Source organism: Hordeum vulgare, chromosome 2H (assembly GCF_904849725.1).
Source record: "Hordeum vulgare subsp. vulgare chromosome 2H, MorexV3_pseudomolecules_assembly, whole genome shotgun sequence".
In the NCBI taxonomy this organism is placed as follows: domain Eukaryota; kingdom Viridiplantae; phylum Streptophyta; class Magnoliopsida; order Poales; family Poaceae; genus Hordeum; species Hordeum vulgare.
This window is the reverse complement of record NC_058519.1, coordinates 618,014,860-618,034,792: the sequence shown is the minus strand read 5'-3', so window position 1 is coordinate 618,034,792 and position 19,933 is coordinate 618,014,860. Positions and strand designations below refer to the sequence as shown.

Genomic DNA, 19,933 nt, shown 5'->3' with positions numbered 1-19,933 from the left:
CAAAACAGGCACCCCCGTAGAGCGGCATTGGCGGAGCGACGCCGGGTGACGAACCAGGGACGAAAGAAACCGCACGAAGCACCACGCATAAACAAAGTGAGACGACACGTAGTCGGCCGGGCCGATCGCGGATGCGGTAGCAGCACGGACCCGACCCGCGCCCCACGACGTCAGCGCTGATGGCCTGCCACCAATGGCCTGCGGCAGCAGTTGCACCGGTGCGAGCTGCTGTCGAGAGGACAACACGGGGTGAGTCGCCACGAGCGATGGAGGAGGGTGGCCCGAAAGTCCAGTCCAGGCCGGGTTGGCCGGCGACGGCACGCACGCACGCACGCACGGGACCCGGCCCGGACCCGGGTGCGGGTGGGAGCGGATAAGCACGGGCTCGCTACGGAACAAACGCGCCCCTGAAAGCATCCCACCCCGTGCTCGCTCGCTCGCTTGGTTTGGTTTACCACCACCACTGTCTAGTACACCGAGTGCTGTGACACTCGCGACCTTTCTCTTCCCCCGGTCTACAAAGCCCTCCTCGGCTTTCCTCCGCCTCCACTTCCTTCTTCCAAAGCTCATCCCTCCCCCCCTCCCTCTCTCCTCTTTCCCTCCCAAGCAAATCCTCTGCCGCCTCCCCCTTCTTGCTCTCTGCTGCGTCCCGCGTTTGGTCCGGCGCACCGAAATGGCATTCCACCACGACGCGCCGCTGCTGCTCAGGATCAACACCAACAGAGCCGGCCGCATGGTACCGTCCAAATCCTTGCTTCCCCTGCTCTCCTTTTCTATTTTTGTGCGATTTAGTGCTGTGTTTCTTGGTGTTCTGTTCTGTGGCTAATGGGCGTGGTTTGGGATGGAATGCGCGCGGCAGGGAGGAGGCGAGTGCGACGAGGCCGAGAACCAGCGCTGGCCGCCGTGGCTCAAGCCGCTGCTGGCCACCAGCTTCTTCGGGCAATGCAAGATGCACGCCGACGCGCACAAGTGCGAGTGCAACATGTACTGCCTCGACTGCATCAACGGCGCCCTCTGCTCCCAGTGCCTCGCCTGCCACCACGGCCACCACGCCATCCAGGTATACCTACCACCACACCATTTCTTCCCTTCCCATTGGTTCCACCGGCGCCGGAGAAGAAGATGCTCCCTTTCCCCCCCTGTGTCGTTTCCGTTGGAGCTTGGAGCACACAACCGAAAGAGTCCCTCTCCGAGCTGCTAGATTTGCAGTTGTTGCTGTGTCCTCCGGCCCCCAACGGCATCTCTTCCCCCACACGCATCCAAGAACCCGCCCAACTAACTAACTTCCTCGAGCTGCCCCATGTTCCATCTCATATTCTCGTTCCTCGACCTTCTCCCTGACGATTTTTGGTGGTGTCGTTCCATTGCAGATACGGAGGTCCTCGTACCACGACGTGATCCGCGTGTCGGAGATCCAGAAGGTGCTGGACATCACCGGCGTGCAGACCTACATCATCAACAGCGCGCGCGTCGTGTTCCTCAACGAGCGCCCTCAGCCCAGGCCCGGCAAGGGCGTCACCAACACCTGCGAGGTCTGCGAGCGCAGCCTCCTCGACACCTTCCGCTTCTGCTCCCTTGGATGCAAGGTATGTATAGGGCAACAATGGCGTGCAGCGCCGAGCTCGAGTCGGTCAACGCCTCTGCTAGATTCCTTCAGTTGAGCTCAGCTCAGCTCGCCTGGACTGGGCGTGCTCTGGAGCGGCATTGTGATTTGGTTGTTTATATGTTTGGACCCGCAGATCGTCGGCACCTCCGGCGAGTTCCGCGGCCGGAAGAGGCACGCTGGCGGTAAGAAGATGAAGCTGAAGCTGAAGAAGGCGGCGGCGTCGGACTCGGACGACTCGTCCACCATCACCAGCGGCGGCAGCGACAAGAGCAGCGTGGTGCAGAGCTTCACCCCGTCCACCCCGCCGGCCACCGCCAACAGCTACCGCTCCGCCAAGCGACGCAAGGGCATCCCTCACCGGTCGCCCTTCGGCAGCCTCATTGTGGAGTTCTAGAGCACACCAACGCGCGCCGCCCCCCACCTCGCCGGTACCACTGTAGCATACACGTTCACCCATCCATCAAACCATATCTACCTCTATAGTTGTTCCGTTCCGTTCTGTTGTATACAACAAGGAGAAGCATCGAGCTAAGCAAAGAATAACGAAGCCCCCCATTGCCGCACCTCTGCGCTTCTGGACGAGGAGGCCGGCGCAAGGCAATGCGGGATAGTGAGTCACCACTACTTCATCATAGTTACTACTACTACAAACAGTTACTGTGCTGGTAACAGGAAGGGTTTGGGTTTGGGTTTGGGTCTGTTGGAGGTCTCCCCGGAACGGCGGGAGGTAGTAGACCTAGTAGAAGTTTTTAGTCTGTGCTAGCTAGCTACTAAGTTTTGCAACTTTCCTTTCTCTCTTAGCGGTGTTTGATAATGGTAGATGTACATATATGTATACTATCACAGATGGGGAATGGTAGTCCGGTGTTGATATTTTCGTCCTGTAATAACGCTCAGAATGCTTGCTGCTCCTGACGGCCTTCTTCAATGTCACCATGCTTGTTTGCTTGCTTGCTTGCTTGAATTCTTCTCCTTCTTCTTGCCCGTTTCGTTCCCTCTGTTGGTATCATCGGCAAATGCTTGAATTGACTGCAATGCAGGGGAGACCTGTGACTCAGAGAGCGTACACTGTGCCGGTGCTATAAAATCTCTGCGGATTTGGAGGAGACGGTGGCGGAATGGAATGGGAGCACTGTGGCACCGTCAGCGGCACCGGGCCGGCCGGCCTGCCGCCTAACTTGCTTGACCCGCCACCCACGAAAGCGGCCGGCTGATGCCGACGTTGTCGCCATCGTCGTCGCTGGACCAGTTCGTTCGCTCGCTCGGTCGTCCGTTCCTCCCGCCCATACGGAAGAGCCAGGAATCGTCTGCCCGCCATTCAACACGGGCGGCAGCGGCTCCTGCCACTCCTCTGCGTGCCGCTGTCTGTGGGGTGGTGGTAGCAGTAAAGACGCATGGACGGGATCGATCTAGCGCCGAGATCGGTCGTACTCTCTGCTCAAAAAAAAAAAAAAAAGAGATCGGTCCTACTGCCAAAATACCAATGATGCTGTACTACGTGTAGTAGCAGGGCCACGTGCGTCGAGCGACCATGCATACGCATCTGGGGAAAGGTCGGCCTACCACGGGCCGCCCATTCCCCCTTGGCATGTGTGACGGCGGAGATTTGGCTCTGGATCTAGGGCTCCCGTACCGTACGCGTAGGCCATCCTCCTCGTCCCCGACCCAGATCGATCCAAAGCTCTTGTTTGCTTCCCGGACACAAAGTACTCCGGTACAAGCGCTGCTGATTCATGGGGGCATCATCGCCGGGAGAGACCCTAGCCGGCCCTGGTGCGCCGTGGCGCATGCAGGCACGCGCCGCGCACTGGCCTGGAGAATTCAAAAATGTGGGCGCGCCCGCCGCCCCACGCGTCACTGACGTCGCCACGCCCACCCACCACTCACCGCCCCATCGCACGCACGGACGCGTACCACTGCGCTCTGCCTCTCTCGTCTCGCCGCCGGTCCGTGCGCGCCGTCCACGACGGCGTGCGCTGGCCCGGCGTTGTCACCTGGCAGATCCAGTCGCCTGCGGCGGCGGCGGGCGCGGTCACCACGGGGTTAGGTTAGGATGATCTACGCTCGCACGCGTGGTCCGCAGGCTTGACGTGGATTGGGGTCTGGATTGCTCTCTCATACGCCCGGATATTTCTCGAGTTGCCGCTGGCTTTTTCCACGGCGAAAGCAACATGGGCTCGGCGTACTCGTTCCGTTTCTCTACCAAAGCGCTCCCAACCCGGTACCTCACTCCACCATCGTCTGACAGACGGGCCCCACGATGTTTACGCCCAGTGAAGCGAGATGTACTACTACTACTCCCTACTTATTACTTTTCCAAAGCAACGAGTCATTGGCATACCAGTGCTCATGTGTTCAGCTCTTGTGTACTACTCCTACACGGTTTGAACTTTGAACCAGCTTTTGAGGGCACATTTCCTTCTCCTTTATTTATTACTTTGCGACGGGGGGTGGATCGGTTAGTGAGTGGGTGGTGGGTGGGTGGACTGCTGCCGGGGTTCACGGTCACCATTGCATCTGCGTCGTGCTCCTGCCTAGTAATATCTCCATTTGAATGCCGAATAAGATCCACGTACGAGTCAAGTGGCGTGGTGACAGTCAGTTGTGTCCCACTCCGTCGTGGGTCACCGCCTCTTTTGATCAGATAAGTTCAGATCAAGACCCAACAAGACGATTCATTCATTCATCTGCTACTACACGATCATCACAACAAAGAGAAAAAGGCATCAGATCCTGCCCAATCTCGGTGATGGAGAGGCCATGTGCATACAAATCAATCAACTGTTTTTAGTAGTAGGAGGATCAGATGGAACCCTAAACTCCTATCTGAAACCTTTTATTTCAGTTTCAGGCAACGCCTTTTCCTTCCGCTAGTGGCACGTCGTGTCCCTTTCCTCCCTGGCTGCAGCAGGACTCGCAGGGCACGGGCGGTTTTTTCCTCCCTAGCTCTGAAGTCCAACGGAGAAAAACTCAGAAAGTCAGTGGATTTGGGCGGCAAGTGGTGCTTGGTTCAAAAAGGAGACGCTGAAAGGTTCAAGCTAGGTCCCAGGAATCGGCAGGGGTCGTTCGTCAGCAGGTTCCTTCCTTAGGAAACCGGCAAAGACGGAAATATAATGCGCCGGCCCTACGTGATTAGGCCTGAATCAAATGACAAAAACATCATCGGCTGCGTTCTTATCGTGGCGCAGACGCACTGTGTGTGTGCAGTTCTTTTTTTTTCTTTTTTCTTTTTTGCGGAAGTGTGTGTGCAGTTCTTGTGCACTAGCATCGGCATAGTAGTAGCTCACTGACTACACGGCACGAGTCGCGTCTTGACTCGTGACCTTGAGGGTCGTGGGTGGAGCGGCACCGCGTTGCTTTGGGCGAGGCACTGTGTCATGTGGGCTTGCCTCCGGTCCGTCTCCTGCTATATATTCGTCCGGCAATGGATCTTGTTGACCTCCTTGCCGGTCTGCCCCCGACGGGTCCTGCTCGCTCGCACCATTGGCATCACTGACTCGCTGTGGACTGAGAGTTGCCGCCACGAGGGTGCAGTAGAACTGTGAGTGAGAGTTGGTAAATCTTGTACTACTATGCTTTAGCTGTGATGGCAGAGAATGAGATGCAGACGGGAAAAAGGGTAAAATTCACTGTTTTGGCTTTTTTAGAAAATTAAGCTTCCCGGCTAAATTTTTTTCCGGATCTGAGTATAACAATCTATTACCGAGGTTCCTGGGACACAATGCGTCCGTATAAAGATATATAAGTTGCGAACACAGTGCGCACGAGTGTCTACTGACGGACCCCTAAACGGTAGAGTCACATGCGTTATCGTCGATCTCTCTTGTGATAGGCCATTTTTTCCATTGTCAAGGGCCTCGGCGGTGTGTTGTTATACCCTATCTTCAAGGACTTTGACGATAGCAAGAGAGTTAGCTTCGAAAATATTTCCAGCTGGGTTCAAGGTCAACTTAACTTTTTTTAAAAGTCAAAACAATAAATTTTACCGGAGAAAAAAAAAGAGGCGATGGATCATTCATGCAGCGGCCAGTCTTCGCCATGCCGGGTTGAGTTCCCGAGAGACCTTGCGATATGGCTGGATGAAATGAACCCGCTTTTGGCTCCCGGCAAAGATGTTTATCCGTTGTCGGTCGCCTAAAAATAAAATAGTGCAATCCCGTGACCGCCGCAAGCAGAACTCCAAGAACTGTTCGATTTGCTTGTGATATGTTCTACTAGAGGGTGCACTGAATCTGGAAGACTTCGTACTTTTTGGATGCTAGCAAGTAGCATGCCCGAAATTTATTAGGGTTCGACGCTGACACGTACGACGCCTTCATGTCTCTGGTTCTACGCATCTGTGCCTTGCGATATCCGCCATTGCTGACCAGCCTCTCTCTCGTCATTACTCTAGTGAAGAAGAAAGAGCCGCCTCGTTTGAATAGTCTAGCCAATCTTTTTGTTGCTAGTGAAGAGATAGTGCAATCTAGTGATTGTCATGTCATTTCCTAAACAAAACGAACGGTTGTGATGTTCTACAGAGACCTCGACAAAAGCAAAATGGTCTACCGAGGAAAGAACAATGTCGTTAATCATTTTTTAATTGTTTTGTGGGAAGTAACGGTCCAACCAATCAAGTGATCGTCACGTCATTTCATAAGCAAAATTGAGGTGATATGCATCACGCTGAAGCTACATGAGCCGTGCTCAGCGACTAACGGAAAGCCACGAGCAAAGCGCCGCTCCCACATACCGCAGCGCAAGGCGCGCCTGTCTCTCGCAATTACGGCAGCCTCGCCTGGCCGAGAGCGAGACTAGGCTGCCCCAGCACGCGGGAGCCCACATGCCATAATCCATAGACCCCTTTTTTTCATGTTCTTTTTCGTTTTCTTATTTCTTACACTTTTGTTTATACTTCAAATATTCCTATTATATATAAATATATTTATAAAAAACGTTTGCAAATGTAATCATGCATTATTGAATGTGTATAGAATAAATACTTCTAAAGCATACATTTTTTTAATAATGTATATGGAAAAAATAGACAGAAAATTTATAAGTAAAAAAATGATGTTTTGGACAATGCTAGATGTAGATAGAAAAATGTTTATGATATAGTCCATATGTTCCTAAATATAAGTCTTTTTAGAGATTTTACTAGAGGACTACATACGGAGCAAAATGAATGAATCTATACTCTAAAACATGTTTATATACATCCGTATGTAGTCTCTTAGTAGAATCTCTAGACAGACTTATATTTAAGAATTGAGGGAGTATGTACCCTGTATATGAAAAAAAAAGACATAAAAAATATAACTTTTCAAAAATGTTAGTCATGTATTTAAAAAATGTTAAACATATATTCTTACAATGCTTCTGGTGTGTACACGAAATGTACAATTTATATGAACAAAATATACATACAATATGTTTACAAAATGTTAATAATGTATTGGGAAAATGTTAAATGTGTATACATAAAATGTTCCCGATGTATGAAAAAAATGTACAATATATATATATAGGGTCGCGCTATTCGTCATCCGGGATGAGGAATAAGAAAGGAAACTACGTGAGGTGAGATTACAACCTGGAAAAAAAGGAAAGGTAAGATTACGGCCTGACAAAAAGGAATCCTTTCTTGCGTGAAGGAAAGGATAACCGTAAAATTACCTCATGCATGTGAGAAATTTACGTCGTGATTAGGGTGAGGAATATATTCCTCACAGTGGATGTCTAATAGAGTATCATAAGTCTATTCATCATCCAGGAAACAGAATAAGTTATTCTTCATCCATGTAATGTTACAACCATTTCATAAATAAATTACATTTTAAATACCAATAGTTACATTTATATTGATTCATTATGTAAAATTTGATGTAAAAAATTAAATATATATGTCATAAGACCAGAAAAATCGCATTTCACGTATATTTTACACTATATTTTTATGTTTGTAATTTTACGGACATAAAATATTTTTTATGATGAATGTAAATTTTCTTACAGACTCTTTTACGTATGAAGTAAAAAAAATTATGAAACATAAAATTACGATGCATTGATGTAAAAATAGAGGGGGTGAAGAATAAATTATTCTTCACTCAGGGTGACAAATAGACACACACACATATACTCCGTTCGTCTCGTAATATAAAATCGATTTTGACACTATTATAATGTAAAAAAACGCCGTTATATTATGGGATGAAGGGAGTACTAAATATTTACAAAGGAAACGAAGAAACCCCAAAAAATGAAAAAATAAAGAAAAATCAAGAAAGAAAAAGCCAAAAGGCTAATGAAAACAAATAACGAAACTAAGACAAATAAAGCAAAAAAAAGTAAAAAACCATGAAAGAAACGAAAAAAATGTGAAAAACACCAAAGCATATCATTAAGAAACGAAGAAAATAAAAATAAAATAAAACGAAAAAGGAAAAAATGAGAAAACCCAAAGGAAATGAAAGTATAATTAAGAAAAAGAGAATACGGGTGAAGAAATAAAAGAAAGCCAAAAAAGAAAGAAAACACTTTAAAAACACAGGAAACGTACACACAAAGAAACCTCCCTTCAAAACATGTTGTACAGTAATCTAGACATAGGCCCTATTTGGATACTCTAACTTAGTTAAAGGTTACACTTAGATTCTAACCCTAAACTAATCGTAAACTAACTATAACCAAAGAGGTGTTTGGATGGAAGGGTTAGATTGACAATAAATGTTCTTTCTCAATCATTTAGCTATTTTGGACCCTATTTCCTTTCGGATTTTGTGTGGCCGGCTCTGCGCTGGCCGAGGTAGAGGGGGATGCCCCCGTGCAAGGAGCCGCGCCGGCCTCTGGCGCAGCCCGCCGGCCGAAACCGACGTCCCTACGCAAGGAGACGCGTCGGCTGAGGCCGAAGGGAACGGGCCGCGCAAGGAGTCGCGACTGCTTATCGGCGGGCGGACGGGGCGCTCGGAGACGAGGGGGGGGGGGTAGGACGGGAGGATAGGGCGGGGTTGCTTACCGGCGGTAGATGGAAGCGCGGATACGGCGAGGCGCCTTCACGGGTGGTGCGAGAGGAAGGGAGGGTGAGGATGAGAAGCTTCGAGGAAGTGAGAGGGATCCGCTGTGGGGAGAGCGAGAAAAAATGTCTGAGGGGGAACTAACCCAAATAAGCACCTTTTGGATGGGTTAGTTTTTTTTAGATGGGTTAGATGCATCTAACCCAAACTAATCCTTCTCTTTGAATATTTTTTGATTAGTTGAGTCTAAACTAATTTAAATTAACTCTAACCCATGGATCTAAACAGGGCCATGGCTAGTGTGAATTGTAGCTACCCGAAAACTCTTCACGCGAGGGGAGTTTCTACCTTGCTAAAGGCGAGATATAGCTCCCGCAAGCATGCAAGCCTCGCACCGCTTGTTATTTTCTCTCTAGTTTTTCTTTTATTTTTTCAGAAATTTTATTTATATTTAAATTTTGTATACATTTAAAATCGTGGATTGGAAAATATTTCATGAGTTTGCAAAATATTACCGAATTCAAAAAAGTTTGTGATTTATAAGTAGCAATAAATTCCATAAAGTTCATGAATTTTAAAATTCTTCTAAATTTATTTCTTTATTTTGAACTTTCAAATGTTCAGAATTTTGAAGAATGTTGACGAATACGAAAAATGTCCACAAAATAAAAAATGTTCATGTAATTCAAAAGTAATAATCATCAATTCTAGAAAATGGGTTTTCCTGGTTTTTGTAAATCTTTTTGGTTTCTTTTCTTTTTACTCCCGTCTTTTTCTGTTTTTTTGTGAAAAGAAGTTCATCGAAACCTTTGACATGTGTTCTAGTTTCGAAGACCTTGGCACAAGAAATGCAACGATAACAACGATTCATGATTTGAACGCATCGTTCAAGAGATTCAGTGTTTTGAAAAAGCATCTCCAAAAGAAGAGAAAAACAATCCGAGGTTGCATGCAAATATATGAACCATAGAGAAAGTTGAAGTAAATTTTTCAAACAGTACCCTCAATTAATGATTTCATGGAGTTTTTTTTAAGATCAAAGGGGCCACACGGCCCTCATTCATAGAAAGTCATACACATATTTTGTGATGCCTAACATATTGCATCTGAACTACATCCCGAGACATTTTTAAAAACACCTACATGATGCTACACCACAAGAAGAAGAAGAAACAACACACACTATATCACTAGACATGATGTCTAGCATTTTGCATCATGAAAGTACTTCTACATCTCAAGACACTTCAAACCACACCTACAAGATGCTACATTACAAGAAGAACAAGAAACAACACCACAATATACTATATTACTACACATGATTTGGATTATCTCGATCCTTCACCTAGAAAATGCCAACTTGTTGGAGGATTAAAAAGAAAGAATCAACATAGCCTCCTTACAACAGGGCCCCAACTGTCGGTGTCGAAACCGAGAGATCTCGGGTTGGGGGAGGCGAGGGTAACAAGAGGCAAAGAACACGAGGCTTTTACCCAGGTTCGGGACCTTTGATGGAGGTAAAACCCTACGTCCTGGTATTGTTGTATCTATGGGGTATCGATTACAAAGTTGGATCTACCTTGAGATCATAAGTTTGTGAGCTAAACCCTAGGGGTTATGATGTTGTGTGTCCCCCTCCTTTACAGGCTAAACCTCACGGTTTATATAGGCACCACGGGTATCTAGGGTTACATGAATGTCAGTTATCATCTATGGATTACATGCTGAACAAATCATACTTGTACCATGTCACACAAAGAGGCCTACTTCGGACCATCAACTATTCCTACACGTGAGATAGCACAACTTGGTTTTACCACACTAGGGCTCAAGTTCTCTTTCTCATGTGTGTGATTGCACTTAGATTTCTCCTTAGTTAACAACTCCTCTTCCACTTAAACCCCAATCTCTTTAACACTGAGAGTGTTAATCCCAAGCATTCTAGCAAAATCCTTAGGATCTTGACTACAATCAAAGCCATTATCCTCATGGCTATAAACCCCTTCGGTAAAGTTTTCCATCATGTGAGCGTCGTTAGCAAAGTCTTCATTATTCAGCTCTACACCGGATACCACCTTGTGAGCCATTTTCTTCTTGTCCAAATTTTTTTGCCTCGCTTATTTTTTAGCTATAACAAGTTCTTGTCTAACATGATGCAACCCCATCTACATTCCCAACTATCGCAATACATACAAAACCAATAGTACCACTATCTTGCTTTGAAGACTTACTGCACATCGATTCCGTGTCATTTCTATCCCTAGCTCTTTTACCAACAACTTTTTCGAGAATGATGGGGGAAGAAAACACCACGGCTTGTTATATTCCAACTCGAAGGTGGCTTGACAGTCAGTACAAAAACATGAAAGCGCACACGAGGCGCAAAAGAAAATTGCATGTCATTTCTATCCCTAGCTTTTGTTAAACAACTCATTCTGCCACACACAAGGAACCAAAAAAGGCCTAGGGAGACAAAGATGGCCACCAGAAACACAAGTCCACAAGGAACATCACCGACACGAATGAAAGGCGTCAGATGTACGAGTTCGTGCAATGACACCGGTGTGCGCCGGCGAAGCCGAAAGACAGCACGCTACGGAGACCGAAGAGCGTAACACCGGTGTACCGCTGCCAAGGTCGAAGGACAGCTTGCCACCATGGCCACCCAAGGATGTCAATGCAAACATTGTTCGAACCACCATGAAATACAACCCTCCCAGAAACGAGACAACAAAGTAAGAGCATACTGAGAAGCCTCATTGGCGCAAACGAAGAGCATCAGATAGCCGAGTTCGAGCGGTGGCACCGGTGTGCCACCGACGAAGCCAAGAAAACAACTCACCACCGAGACAAAAGGGAGTAGCACCATTGTACTATCACCGAGGTTGAAGGGTACCGCGTTGCCGAGGCCACCCCAAGAGGTCCAAACAAGCTCCACCCGAGTCGCCTAGAGCAGTGGTCAGCCAGCATCAATGCCAAGGTGAAGATGGAGCGGCAAGAGGTGATCGGCCCGAAGTAGAAATAATCCAAGAAGATGCCTAAAGGAGGAAATTGCGTATAGACGTCGACATCATCCGACTCGGGGAACCCCGGGTCCGAGATTTCTCCCAGGATCTAAAAGCATGGGGAGAGGGAAACGGTGCCAAAATCGACGCCTTCTAGAAGGGTAAATGGCGGCTAAACCCGTCACCATCGATGAAGTTTTCACCAAGCAGTGCCACCTTCACCTTGCAATCGGAGAAAGTTAGCCAACCCCCACCGTAACCCATCAGCGAAGGTAGTGAAGAGACGCGAGTTGAGCTACGGAGGGCCGAAGAAGCAGCATCACACTTGGCTACCGCACACAGGACAAGGTGAGGTTGTGGCGCACCGCGGTTAGTACGAGACCGCGACGAGAAAGCACGGGACTAGGTGGATGAAGCCACCCGAACTCGCCAGATTTGGAGTTGAAATACGACCCCCAGGAACCGGCGACGGTCGGGCGAGCATGACCAGCGTTGCCCCCCATGGGCCACGGAGGAAGGGGGAAGGCCGGACGATGCACTGGCAACACATATCGAGAATGATGGCGCAAATCGAGCCGTCACCGGGTTGGGGCGAAGGCGAGGACGCCGGACGATGGAGACGCACACATGCACTGCGTGAGCCGCCTGGGGAGACACGAAGGAGCGCATGCCACTAATAGCATCACGAGGCGATGTGGCGACCGTCACGGAGGTGGGAGGGTTGGGCGGAGGGGAGGTGGAGCTGCACGTGGGGTACACCCACCATCGCCAACCGTTGGCGGCGAGGGGAGGCGCTGGAGAAGGGGCCGGCGGTGGCGGACCTAGGGTTTTTCCCGAGCTGCGTGTCGAGAGGCGATGCGGGGGCTCTCTTCGTCGTAGGTCAACGTGAAAAAATGTTATATGCAAAGTTTTCGGAATGGAGATTCTGAATCAAAACGGACCTCTATTTGTAGGATCGTGATTCATGAAATCATAACTACGAGGATCGTAGAAACTTAGATTCTATGAGCAAAGTCGGAGAATCGAAGGGGCTAATTTGGATCGTAAGGTCGTAAGATTCTAAGACTTGAGTGGATATTGTGACAACTTCGATTATATCAGCATGGACCCTTTTATCAACAACTTGCTTTGTAGGAGGAGAAGACTTGGGATAACTCACCAAAACGCGTGCCTCCTCCAAAATATCTTGATTTCGTGGGAATCTCCTATTTATCGCTCTTTACAACATGGAGTCGGGCAAACGCAAACGGGAGGGGAGGCAAGTTATTTTAATGGGCTCGCCCATTAGCGCTTCACTCATCCTAGTTTTGGAAAACTTCTAGAGGTTCGGAGCTAGTTTTTCCCATTTTGGAAAACTTCTAGAAGGTTCGTGAACCGGTTTTTTTATTTTCTTTTTTCCTTTGTTCTTTTCCGTTTATTATTCTTTTCTGTTTCCATTTCAAAAAATGTTCTAGATTTTCATATTTTTTTGTCAAATGCAAAAAAATGTTTTTGCTTTTAAAAAAATCTACAAAATTTCAAATAGTTATTGTTTTTCAAAAACATGCATAACTTCAAAAAATGTTTGGGATTTTCAAAAAATGTTAGGGTTGGTGGAAATGCTTTGTATTTTCAAAAAATGTTCGAAATATCAATTTGTTTTCAATTTTTCAAATAAGTTCCTGTTTGGGAAATGTTCTTAAATTCCAAAGAGTGTTTTTGAAAATGTTACATATTTAAAGAAATCGTTTTTAAACGTTGTTTAATAATTTAAAAAATGTTTTAGATTTTATAAAAATGGTCTTGTTTGTCAAAATAACTTGTCTTTAAAAAATGTATGTCTTTATGAAGTTGTTTAGGATTTTTCAAAAAATTTCCCATTTGCAAAATAACTCTCAAGATTCAAAAAATGTTTGTCCTTTAAAAAACTGTTCAGTATTTTTAAAAAATTGTTCTCCATTTAAAAAAAATTATTCTCAAGATTCAAAAAAGGTTCATACTTTTAAAAAATTGAAAATTTCTCTTGGTTTTAAAATTTATTCTCAATATTTAGAAAATGTTTATGCTTTAAAAAATTCTTCTGGATTTGAAATTTGTTCTCCATTTTAAAAATTCTTCATTTTTTTGGAAAAATAATTGGGAAATTTAACATTTGTTTGTTTTCATAAAAAAACAAAAACAGAAAACAGAAAATAAATAAATAAGTAGAAGTGGAAAAACAGAAAAACAATTGGCTCGCACAGCCGACCGATCATCCTGTGCGTTCGAGCAACTCCCAGCCGCAGAATGCGGCAGATAAGTAAAAACCATATTTAACGATTTTTGTGCCTATCTTCCTCTGCAGGCTTTTTCGATTTTTGCTTTTTACTTTGTCTTTTTTTTTTTCGTTTTTACTTTTTTTTTTTCTTTTTTCTGTTTCTGTTTCATTTTTTTTCATGTTCATTTTCTTAAACTAAGTTCATGTGTGAAATTCGTTTTTGAAATTCAGAAAATATTGTTGCTTTTATAAAAATGTTCTAAGTTTCAAATAAATGTTTTTTTCATAATGGTTCAGAGTTTTCAAAAAATGTTCTTGCTTGCATATTTTTATAAAACATGTTTCAGTTTTACAAAAATGTTTCTCTTTTATCATTTTTGTTCACAAGTTGAAAACTTTTTCAATTTTTTTTCACCAATTCTCCAATTTTTCATGATATAAAATGGTCATGAAATTTAAAAACTGCTCTTCATTTTCTAAATATGTTTTCCTTTTCAAGAAATGTACGTAACTTCAAAAAATGTTTGTGTTTAGAAAAGTGTACATAAGTTGAATAATTGTTTCCAGGTCAAAATTTCATTACATATTTCAGAAAAAATATTTTTTCACAAATTGGTCGCAATTTTCAAAAAATGTTGTTGTGTCCAGATTTTTACAAAAAATATAACTCTTAAATTTGTTCAAAAATTGAAACTTTGTTCCAATTTTGTTGACCAATTCTAAAAATGTTCATGATTTGAATTTTTTTTGGAATTTTAAAATTTGTTCCTCTTTTTCAAAATATATATGCCTTTCCAAAAAGTGTACATAAGTGTAAAATGTTTCTCTTTTTTAGAATTTTGATCACCAATTGAAAAGTTTTTCGAATTTTGTTCTCCATTTCTTAAAAAATTCAGGAATTTTAAAAATGTTCTTCATTTTCTAAAATAAATTTATCATTGAAAAACGTATGTAAGTTCTAAAAATGTTAATGTTTCCAAAAGTGTACATAAGTTGAAAAAATGTTCCCTTTTTCATAAATTTGTCACAGTTTTCAAAAAATGTTCTTGTTTTCACATTTTTATAAAAAGTGCTACTGTTATGTGAAAAATGTCTCTCTTTTACTTGTTCCATTTTTTTCACCAATTGAAATTGTTCATTATTTGAAAATGTTTGGGATCTTTAAACTATTTTTTTCTAAAAAAATGTTTGCCTTTTTCGAAAGTGTTCGTTAGTTCAACAAATGTGTGTGTTTCAAAAAGTGTAATTGGTCGAATTTTTTAAAAAATGTTCTCGTTTTCACACTTTTATAAAAAAATGTTCTTGTTTTACGTAAAATGTTTCTCTTTTATAATTTTTGTTCACCAATTGAAAAGTTTTTCAAATTTTGTTCACCAAATATAATAGTATTTATTATTTGAAAATCTAGTTCTTTTTCTAAAATATGTTTACCTTTTTAAAAAACGTACGCAAGTTCGAAAAAAGTTCATGTTTCAAAAGGTACACATAAGTTGAAAAATTGTTCCCGTTCAAAAATTGTTTACATATATCTAAAAATGTACTGTTTACAAAAATGTTATATGCTTTAAAATGCTCCTGTTTTCCAATTTGTTGTATTTTTGGAAATTCTTCAGAAATTAAAAAAAAATCCATTTATAACTTTTATCTATAAGTACAACAGCGGATTAAGTTTCAGAAACTAAATTTTTTTCGAAACATAAAACCTTTTGGGAGAAAGAGAAAGAGAAACACAAAAGAATATAGAGAATAAGACAAAAAGAGAAAAATAAATAAGCAAAAAGAAAAAAAAACGAGCTGGTTACCTAGGCCAGCCTAGTCGCCTGTGGGCTTGCCTGTGCGAAGGTACCCTGTGCCCTGTCGCTGTGCGAAGGTACCATATTGGACGCAGAATGCGTTCAAGAGGAGGTCCCGCAGGTAAGAGCTCTCGATTTCGTGGGTTTTATGACCAAAGAAGCGAAATCACTAGTTAGTGAGTACACCTTCCAACGATTACTCCAACCTCCACAGGTTGCGATAAGTGGCACACTGCATGCGTGTCACTTGTCGCAACGTGAGAGTTTTCCCGTTTTTTCGTAGATCCATGTTTTTAAAACGTTTTATCTCCTAAAGTCATTTTCATTGTTGGCTTTCGCGCGTCGAGATCTTTAAAACTAGATCCCATGTTGATAGGTTTTGACGAGTTTTTTTTTCACGAAAAAACCCGAAAGAAAAAATCGGACGAAAAAACCGTGCCTCACGCGATAGAAAAAAAAAAGAAAACGCGTTATTTTCCTTTCCGAGGGACACGGGTCGTGCCTCTCGCGAAGGCAAAACCGTGCCTCTCGTGGAAGGAAAACCGTGCCTCTCGCGGAAGGAAAACCGTGCCTCTTGCGGAAAAAAAGAGAGAGCAGAATACGTGTTTTTTCCTTTTCGGGAGAGGCACGGGCGTGCCTTTCGCGAAGGCAAAACCATGCCTTTCGCAAAAACAAAACCACGTCTCTCACAAAAAATCAGAAAACACATTTTCTCCTTTCGGAAAAGGCACGGACGCGCCTCTCACGCACAACCGAGCCTTTCGCGGAAGGAAAATCGTGCCTCACAAAAAAACAAAAAAAACATTTTTTTCTTTTTAAAGGGCACGACCGTGCCTCTCGAAAAATAAACGTGTTTTTTCATGTAAAAAAAGAAAAATGGTTTTTTCGTGAAAAAAATTGTTGTTATTTTGGTCCAAAAATTACGAAAGACCAATGAAAAACCGAAACAACAAAAATATCCGAAAAAAACTATCCAAAAAAGGCAAAAACGCATGTGGAAAAATATTTTTTTTGTTGTTGAAGGAAACGCTGAAAGCACGACACATGACAACGACTAAGAAAATGCCAAGTAAGGATGCATGGAAATGATGGTTGGAATGCTTACGAGGGAGTGCTTGCTAAGTAGTTACTCTTCCAAAGAAGCAATAATAAAGCTAGCCAACATGGGGCGGGAAATTATCTTTTGTAAGCAGGCCCGATGAAGACCACGATGCAAGCGCGGCCGCGACCACAAACAAACGAACTGTCGCCGTCGTCCCTTATCCCGCCAGCCGCGCTCGCTTATCCGAAACACAAAACCAGGCGGAAAATTTCCAGTCCCCCTCCCTCCGCCCCCTCCAATCCCAATCCCCGGGACAGAAACCACCCGCGTCGGCGTCGCAGCCTCCTCCAATGGCGCTCTCCCTCGCGCGCAGCCCCCACCCCGCCCCCGCCGCGGCGGCCCTCTCGCTCCCCCGCATTCAGGGCCGCATTTCCCAGTACGCCCCGCTCCTCCACTCCCCTCGCCGCCCCTACCCCGGCCTCCGCCTCTGCCTCCCGGCCGCCGCCGTCGCGGCCTCCTCGCCGCCGGACGCGCAGGCCGCCGAGCCCGCGGCGGAGGGGGACGAGGAGCTGGGGGAGACGCGGCGGAAGCTCTTCGTGGGCAACATGCCGTTTACCTTCTCCGCGGCGGAGACGGAGAAGCTCTTCGCCGAGTGCGGCGTCGTCAAGGACGTCGAGGTGACCGCACGATGCCACAGCAGAGCTTTTTGAATCCTGTGTTGCCGCGCCTGCATGCGCGCGTTCTCTGACGCGGCCTGCTTTTGTTTGTTCCGCGAAGGTTATCAAGATGAAGGACGGGAGGAAGAGGGGGTTCGCGTTCGTCACCATGGCCACCGCCGAAGAGGCCGCCGCCGTAGTGGAGAAGTTCGACGGCCACGTGAGTCTCTAGACGTCTCTGTCTTTTTTCCCATATGCGCATCAGTACACAACCTGGATGAATGCTGCCTTGTGAAAAATGAGCTAAATGTTGTTTTCACATGTCAAGTGGAAGATGGCTTCAACCTTTGTTCAGTGTGTTCAGTGCTTGCTATCTCACATCCTTGCACCTAAAAAATCACCGTAAATTCCTCAAGGGTCAAGGGTGATGGGGCTACAACATACAATTCGAGAAATATGTGTGGACATGTTCGCATTTGATGATTAAATTATACTCCCTCCATCTGGAAATACTTGTCATAGAAATGAATGTATCTAGATGTATTTTAGTTCTAGATACATCCATTTTTATACATTTGTGCGACAAGTAATTCCGGACGAAGGGAGTACTATATTATTAATTGTAATGTTCTTATTGAGTAGATACCTTAAAATACTTGGATGAGCTAAATAATTTTAGCAACTTTGTGAATATTGTTTCACACAGACAGAAAAGTTTCCAGCAATCTTACTTCATCTTTGAATTTAGCACACCATATCAGTCTGCTGTCCGGTGTGCAATTGAGGTCAGCTGAGCTTATCATTAAAATACTGACATCTTGAGGTTCCCACAAAATAAGATACTGGTGTTCCCGGAAAAAGAAATACCACGAGTATATCTTAGCTTTGGGATCTTTTTTTTCATCAATCTCCTATGCTAAATTCTGCATCACAATGATTTGTAGGATATCAATGGAAGGGTCATCAAGGTGGAATTTTCGAAGAGCTTCAGAAAACCTGCTCCACCATCATCTCCGGACACCATTGTCGCTAAGTACAAGCTTTATGTTTCCAATCTTGCATGGAAAGCAAGGTCTGCCGATCTGAAGGAGTTCTTCTCACAGTTTAACCCAGTTTCTGCAAATATAGTCTTTGATGATAGAAAATCAGCTGGGTATGGTTTTGTTTCTTTTGGAACAAAAGAGGAAGCAGAGGCTGCCCTCAGCGAACTCAATGGAAAGGTAAAATTTTGAGAAACACTTACCTATCAGTATTACAATTTAGCCAAGGACTGAATCGATCATTCAGAAGTTAACTCTGTGGTGATGTTTAAACTGTCATGCTTGATGCCAAGATTTTGTTATCTACAGTTCAGAAATCTTTGCTGGTCTTATGGATTTATTTTTTACGAGCGATTAGTATGGCTGCTTTGGCTTACTTGAGTGTATTGTTCTTTTCAAAATTGTGATGAATTCTTGAAGTTGTACACTGGAGGATAAATTTGCTCTGGAGCAGCAGTGATATGCTTTGCCAGATATCTATTTACGAAAAACATCACTCTTGCTTCAGTAACCAATTTTTCTTACCGCAATGTTATATGATAACTGACAAGACCACTCTCCTGGCTTATTTCCTTTCATACTTCTTATAAAATAAAATGGAGGAGATGTTAAACTACAAGAGCATAGTATGGTGTTTAAGTTTCTATTTCTTTGTTTGATAGGAACTTATGGAAAGGCCTGTTATTCTAAGATGGCGGGAGGATAAAGAAACTGTGAAGGCTGATGGTGAAGTTGAAGGAGTGAAGGTTGATGATCAGGCAGAAGGTGTGGTGGTTGGTGAGAGTGGTGAGGTTGAAGGTGAAGATAAACAGGAGTAGTCTAATAGTACTGTGCTGGGAGAAAGTTGCAGTAGCCTTATTGATAAAAGTGCAGATGCGGAAACTCATTGTACAGGTAGAAGCTTTTTTATACTACTAGTTGCATAACTAATTTATTTATCATTTCATTTGGTCATAGTATTTGCCACAAATTCAGAAATGGTGCCTTTTTCTTGTAGATACAAAATAGAGGTGATAATTGTAATCGAAGACTGCAGCAAAGGTTTCTGCCATGATGCTGTTAAGAAAAATGGAAACAAAGGGCATTAGCTGTAATCAAGGTGAAACATCGTCCATGGGTAGCTGGCTTCAGTATTCAATACGAGTCATGTGCTTATTGTAGTGACCAGTACTTATTTGTACTCCATTGTGACCATGAACTGTGTCGTTCCGAGATACTTGTAGTTTCCTGATTTTGGATCCAGTTTACTGTAACATTTCTTAGCTTGCTGATCAGCTTTCGGCAATGAGGCATTCTCAAACTGCACTCAATATTCATCCGTTAGTTTTGCTTTTTATTTTTTTGTCTAGAAGGAGAAACCCTCCTGATTTGATTAGAAACTGAGAACCAGTTCCCCGGGTCTCAAAAGAGGAAAACAAAAACAGGCAACTTCGGATGTGTGCATCCCTGATGCATTGGCCGGGAGCAATATAATTCTTCCATTGTCTAAAAAGAGAAACACCAGCAACCAATGACATCAACATGGAATTGGAAAACTGAAGGCATGTCAATGAA

The 19,933-nt window shown here is 44.3% G+C and overlaps 2 protein-coding genes across 3 annotated transcripts; both read left to right on the top strand.

Annotated features, from left to right (window-relative positions):
* Positions 1-416: 416 nt before the first annotated feature.
* Positions 417-2,570, top strand: LOC123427883 (protein RGF1 INDUCIBLE TRANSCRIPTION FACTOR 1-like). Of its 2 annotated transcripts, none has more exons than XM_045112023.1 (4): positions 417-736; positions 860-1,060; positions 1,371-1,586; positions 1,740-2,570. In XM_045112023.1, exons 1-4 carry the CDS (start codon positions 674-676, stop codon positions 1,998-2,000), a joined length of 741 nt encoding a protein of 246 aa, XP_044967958.1. In that variant the 5' UTR covers positions 417-673; the 3' UTR covers positions 2,001-2,570. The 2 variants fall into 2 exon arrangements, with proteins under 2 accessions (XP_044967958.1, XP_044967957.1); XM_045112022.1 differs by having other exon boundaries at positions 506-739.
* A 14,365-nt stretch (positions 2,571-16,935) lies between these two features.
* On the top strand, positions 16,936-19,689 carry LOC123427881 (29 kDa ribonucleoprotein A, chloroplastic). The gene is made up of 5 exons (XM_045112020.1): positions 16,936-17,360; positions 17,461-17,559; positions 18,284-18,559; positions 19,042-19,273; positions 19,377-19,689. Exons 1-4 carry the CDS (start codon positions 17,034-17,036, stop codon positions 19,195-19,197), a joined length of 858 nt encoding a protein of 285 aa, XP_044967955.1. The 5' UTR covers positions 16,936-17,033; the 3' UTR covers positions 19,198-19,273; positions 19,377-19,689.
* The last annotated feature ends 244 nt before the right edge of the window (positions 19,690-19,933 follow it).

Excerpts from the sequence above, each read along its gene's own strand:
- LOC123427881 (XM_045112020.1), top strand. The coding sequence starts at position 17,034 with ATGGCGCTCTCCCTCGCGCGCAGCCCCCACCCCGCCCCCGCCGCGGCG. Across the intron at positions 17,361-17,460 it reads GCGTCGTCAAGGACGTCGAG|GTTATCAAGATGAAGGACGG; the intron begins GTGACCGCACGA and ends TGTTCCGCGAAG. Across the intron at positions 17,560-18,283 it reads TGGAGAAGTTCGACGGCCAC|GATATCAATGGAAGGGTCAT; the intron begins GTGAGTCTCTAG and ends AATGATTTGTAG.
- LOC123427883 (XM_045112022.1), top strand. The coding sequence starts at position 674 with ATGGCATTCCACCACGACGCGCCGCTGCTGCTCAGGATCAACACCAAC. Across the intron at positions 740-859 it reads ACAGAGCCGGCCGCATGGTA|GGAGGAGGCGAGTGCGACGA; the intron begins CCGTCCAAATCC and ends TGCGCGCGGCAG. Across the intron at positions 1,061-1,370 it reads ACGGCCACCACGCCATCCAG|ATACGGAGGTCCTCGTACCA; the intron begins GTATACCTACCA and ends GTTCCATTGCAG.